Source organism: Athene cunicularia (assembly GCF_003259725.1).
Source record: "Athene cunicularia isolate RWA chromosome 15 unlocalized genomic scaffold, athCun1 chr15_part1, whole genome shotgun sequence".
Lineage (NCBI taxonomy): Eukaryota > Metazoa > Chordata > Aves > Strigiformes > Strigidae > Athene > Athene cunicularia.
The window spans coordinates 6364513-6370192 of NW_020799121.1; the positions used below are offsets into that span (position 1 = coordinate 6364513).

Below are 5680 nucleotides of genomic sequence, written 5' to 3' on the forward strand. Positions count from 1 at the left end.
TAGTTTGCATTCGAGCTGGTACAAAGATCTGCTGACTACTGTTGCATTTCTGCCAAGGCTTCTAATCAAAACACAGGACAACAGATGGTATACCCAGAAGCCTACAGAGTTATTGTGAAAATGAAGGGAAGAATGAAATACCAGAACTGTGTTCCTTTCTGAAGGATGCTGAGTCCTAACATTGCAGGGCAGCATGAGGTGCTTAGACAGACTATCCTGCAAGAAAAGTTGTCTTGTTACTAATTAGCTTTGCCTGTGTCCAATTAACTGAAAACCAGGTGAGGAGAGCGAGCTCAAGACCTGCAGTGACATAGTTATGTCACAGACAGCTAATTAAGAACCACTCAGATAATCTCCACAAGCCATACAAACAGTCTAGCACTCTGACAATCCTGGCACCACGTGTGCAAAAGTCCAAACACCGAAACACTGGGAAGTACCCCAGGAAAGAAGAAGCTACTTGCTTCGAGCCTCTTCTCTCAGCTGGTGGGAGACCCAGTCTCCCTGCATACACCACTGGTCAAAGCTGAAATGTCTGCTGTGGAGTTAAGCCTATATGCATGTGCATGCATGCATTGTGTATATATAGTACTTGCTTAGTTGGGTGTCTGTGGGGGAAGACAAACATGGGGAGAGAAAACAGAGCAGAGTTTAATCCCATAAAACACAAAATGTTGCAAAGCCTCAATATTCACAGTGGGATAGGAGACAACACCAAACGGGGAAGAGGGAATAACAGGGGTAAGGCAGTCAAGCAACTGGGATACTTTTCCATTTTTCCACCACAAGATGAGGATGACTCAATGACGTTTCTAGTAAGTCTGACCTATTTGTATCTGAAAAGAAGTTTGTATGAACCTCTGCAATAGAACAAATATCTTGGAGGTGACACGTTTGTTTACATGCACAGGTACCAGTTAAGTGCACATGTGCTAGCAGCACCTGGGCTTGCATTAGAACACCAACCCTTTTCCCCAAGCCTGAAATGCCTCCCCCATGCTGAATACAGCTGCAGAGGGTTACACAAACGAGGAACTGCACACCTGGGCTGTTGAGCTTCAGTGCTGACAGATGTTCCCAAAGTCACCCTGCTTATATTCTCAGAAACAGATATAACTGTCTCTTATACACATCTGATGTGTATAAGAGACAGCTACCTTTCAGCAAACCGTAAGATCTAACTGTCTTTCATCAAATAGAATCTTGTCTTGCTCCATTACTGCTAAGGACTTCTTTCTGCTAGAAGAAACACTCCAAAGCCTCTACAGTGTTAAGAACTGTTACTGTAACATAGTTTAGGGATGCGACTTTCTCTTTAATGACATCTTTCTATCAAAAGATGTATCTGAAGCTCCTGTATCCCTGATCAGCAGAGTGCTGCTGTCAGTAAAGTTCTGGGGTTCTAGTTTAAGGCCTCAGATTGGGCCCCACCCCTAAAGCAAATACAGTTCAGCAGTGGAACTGTCTGCTATGTGATTAACCATCAGATAAAACGATGATGAGAAAGCATGAGAGATTTCTAGACTAGTTACATGTTGACTGGGAGGGTCAGAATTAAATAACAATTTATACACACATTTTGCAATTAGTGTTGATGGGAAAGGAAGTGAAAACATAGACAGCAATTAAATGTGGTTTTGTTAGATTCTTCTGTTAAATGTACCCAGATGTTGTGGGGGCTTCAGCTTTTGTGTAGCTGATGTGCAGCATTTAAACTGAAAAAACAAAACAGGAAGACTGAGGTTGTGTTCTAAAAATATGTCACTCTTCATCAAGTATTTTGATACAGTCATCTGGGAAAGGGTCTTAATACAACTGAGCTGGTTGACAAACACTGGGAAAAATATGACAGCAATCTTAGGTCTCTCTCTTTCTGCTATCTCCATATTTCTAAGGAAAACTGAAGGGACCTATTCATTTCAGGTAACAAAATAACCCTTCTAATCTCTGGGAAAGGCTCTGGAATAATCACCAGGAAGACTAGCTGACTTCAAGGTGGGGCTTGATAAGTAGAAAATCAAGATTATATTATATGGATAACCAGGAAGTCACAGTCAGTCTATGCCCCATAAAGAGAAAAGTTTTGAGTTACTGAAAAAAAAACCCACAATGGAAGTCTGTTCTCCCGCCTGCTGTTCTGGTTATGTACTGATCTAACAGTTGCTATCAATAGGTTTGTCACTTGGTGATGAATCAAGCCCTCTGCTGAAACTCGCCTGAAGTGAGTGGGTTCCTTCTTTTAGCCCAGTTGTGACAGTGAATGAGAAAAGCCCAAGATCCAGAACCTAGATGTAAAGGAAGGTGTATTGTTTACTGCTTGGTTCTGCTGTTTTGCAATTAGTTTGCATTCGAGCTGGTACAAAGATCTGCTGACTACTGTTGCATTTCTGCCAAGGCTTCTAATCAAAACACAGGACAACAGATGGTATACCCAGAAGCCTACAGAGTTATTGTGAAAATGAAGGGAAGAATGAAATACCAGAACTGTGTTCCTTTCTGAAGGATGCTGAGTCCTAACATTGCAGGGCAGCATGAGGTGCTTAGACAGACTATCCTGCAAGAAAAGTTGTCTTGTTACTAATTAGCTTTGCCTGTGTCCAATTAACTGAAAACCAGGTGAGGAGAGCGAGCTCGAGACCTGCAGTGACATAGTTATGTCACAGACAGCTAATTAAGAACCACTCAGATAATCTCCACAAGCCATACAAACAGTCTAGCACTCTGACAATCCTGGCACCACGTGTGCAAAAGTCCAAACACCGAAACACTGGGAAGTACCCCAGGAAAGAAGAAGCTACTTGCTTCGAGCCTCTTCTCTCAGCTGGTGGGAGACCCAGTCTCCCTGCATACACCACTGGTCAAAGCTGAAATGTCTGCTGTGGAGTTAAGCCTATATGCATGTGCATGCATGCATTGTGTATATATAGTACTTGCTTAGTTGGGTGTCTGTGGGGGAAGACAAACATGGGGAGAGAAAACAGAGCAGAGTTTAATCCCATAAAACACAAAATGTTGCAAAGCCTCAATATTCACAGTGGGATAGGAGACAACACCAAACGGGGAAGAGGGAATAACAGGGGTAAGGCAGTCAAGCAACTGGGATACTTTTCCATTTTTCCACCACAAGATGAGGATGACTCAATGACGTTTCTAGTAAGTCTGACCTATTTGTATCTGAAAAGAAGTTTGTATGAACCTCTGCAATAGAACAAATATCTTGGAGGTGACACGTTTGTTTACATGCACAGGTACCAGTTAAGTGCACATGTGCTAGCAGCACCTGGGCTTGCATTAGAACACCAACCCTTTTCCCCAAGCCTGAAATGCCTCCCCCATGCTGAATACAGCTGCAGAGGGTTACACAAACGAGGAACTGCACACCTGGGCTGTTGAGCTTCAGTGCTGACAGATGTTCCCAAAGTCACCCTGCTTATATTCTCAGAAACAGATATAAAACCATTTCATTCACATTTACAGTTCAAAACTACTCGCCCCCCCAAAAGATGAAATTGTAGCAGGGGGTTGCAGCTTCTGCTGTTACCTGCCCTCCAACCTGGCTTTTCACACCCGTATCAGCTGTCAGCACAAGTGTCATGACCTGGATTCAAAGATGCTTTTTTAAACCTCTGATTCCACGGCCTACTTTCTGGCTATGGAAATGAGGCCAGGTGGATTCTATATTTAAAAGTCTGCTAAAGACCATGGCTAAAACAGCTGACAACATTACCAGAGCATTGGGACTCAAAGGGTTTCACGGTGCCTCTGTGTCTGAGAGAAGGGATGGCCTTATCTCCGTGTTTTACATTTCTTTTGTTTCATTTACTAACAGGATTTTAGGCATCTCAAGAGTGTTGGGTCCTTCTGCCTCTCCCCTTCTGATCCCAGAGGCAATTCTTCTCTGAGTTTGTGTGTAATCTCTAACCTTTTTAACAGAAGAACAGTTTGCCACTAATGCCATACCCTGGCTTTCCCGTGCCACCCAAAACCAAAGAAGCTACAAGTACCCCTAAAATCATAGACAAATGGAGAAAGACGTTCAAGGAGAACACGGACAGCATGACTCTCATGAAACTGCCCCCTGCAGCAGCTGTATTTGAAGCATAAGGTCTCAGTTCTTCTAGTACCAGTAGAGCTTCTTTCCTTTTCTGCTTTCCTAAATTGTTTCTCAATCCTGCTGCTTTCTCTTTCAAGACATACTTCTGCTTCCAAGTGTCTCCCCACACTGGAGCTGAAGCATTAGCTGAGTTTTACCTTCTAAATGCAAGTAATACTTCCTATTAAAGGATTTGCTGGGCAAGTCCATGAGAATGACACATAGCATTTGATTTGCTAGGGTGCTAACTGTGCCAGCAACCTATGAAAAGTTTGTGGAGTAGAGGTGGTAGGTACCAGGCACTGTCTATCTCTTTATGTATGCAGGTTTTTACAAATGGATTTATCAAGCCTAGAATTAACTGAAATATTGAGGTGCTTTTTAAAAAAGGTTTCTGGAGTGGAAAAGTTTCCACTGCCCAGATTTGTAATTTAACTGTCACCAAATCACACCTTCCTCTGATTCTGCAGTGAACCTAGCTGACCCTGTGTTCAGCCTGGCTGAAATGCATCAAATTAGATGAGATTTAAACACTTGTGCTTCTGTGCTCTAACAGTTTAGGGGTAGCAGCTTGGTCCTGGTATATAGCATGGACTTTGATTCTGATGGTGCATCTTTTAGAAAAGATGTGGGAAAAGAAAGTCCAAGTAACCCAAACTGTACCAGTCAAATTGTGTTAGTGGCTTTCTATCCTGTGGAAAAAAAGGGGTGCCTTTCTATTCCTGAGGCAGAAATTAGCAGTGCTGTGGATAATACCACAGAAAGCACCATTATGGGGGTATGGTTGGCCAGTCACTGGTTTTACTATGAAGAGTCAGTAAATCTGCCTGGAATCCAGTTTACTTAAACCAGCCTGGGCTGTGATACAGTGTTTATACTGGGGCTTACAAAATACTAAATTTTACAGGCTTGGCTTTCTGTGGATAGCCTGTGGAGGCTCGCCACAAGGGAGCTAAAGAAAGTAGCTTACCTCCTTGCCAGCTTGGCTGCATCTGCTGCAGCACTTCCGTTGACTAGAAGGGACACGTTAGATATCGCACCGGCCAGGAAACACTCCACGATGCCTTGGTTTCTCCGAGGACAATAGCCAAAGTCATCTCCAGTTACTATTAGCTTCACCTGAAGCATCCTTAGAGGTCATCCCTAGCAAAAAAGTAAGGGAGGGAAAATCGGAACAATCAGCAGTCTGCGGCTGATGGGCGAACAGGAAAAGCCGGGCTCAACAGGGGCGAACCCCGTCGTGACTCAGCCCCGGCTAACTCCTCCTGCTCCACCTCAGCCCGCCGCCGTCCCGCAGCTCGCACAGTAGCCGGGTTAGCGTGCGGCCGCCTGCCTCGCCCCGCACCTGCCCGCTCCTGCGGAGAGCGCCGGAGCCTGCCCTTCTCCGCGGGGCAAAGGCCGGCCCGCCTGCACTTTGTGCCGCTACAGGTGAGGGGTGTGCAGAAGGTCAGGGTCTCCGGGGGCTGATTTAATCGACTGAGGGCGCGTCAGGGGTTCAAATTCCTTTCCTCGCTGCGCGCCCCCGGTGCGGTGGCACCTGAGGCAGCCCCGCGGCCGTGGCGCCCCGCTGTCACCGATCCCCGGCCC

The 5680-nt window shown here is 45.1% G+C and overlaps 1 protein-coding gene across 1 annotated transcript in view; it reads right to left on the reverse strand.

Annotated features, from left to right (window-relative positions):
- Positions 1–5674, reverse strand: part of YDJC (YdjC chitooligosaccharide deacetylase homolog) — a 16734-nt gene extending 11060 nt beyond the window's left edge. The window contains exons 1-2 of the mRNA XM_026860032.1: positions 5439–5674; positions 5064–5236 (exon numbers count right to left, since the gene is read on the reverse strand). Coding sequence (XP_026715833.1) covers positions 5064–5221 — 158 coding nt within the window. The 5' untranslated portion in view covers positions 5222–5236; positions 5439–5674. The remainder of the gene's footprint in view (positions 1–5063; positions 5237–5438) is intronic.
- Positions 5675–5680: the final 6 nt, after the last annotated feature.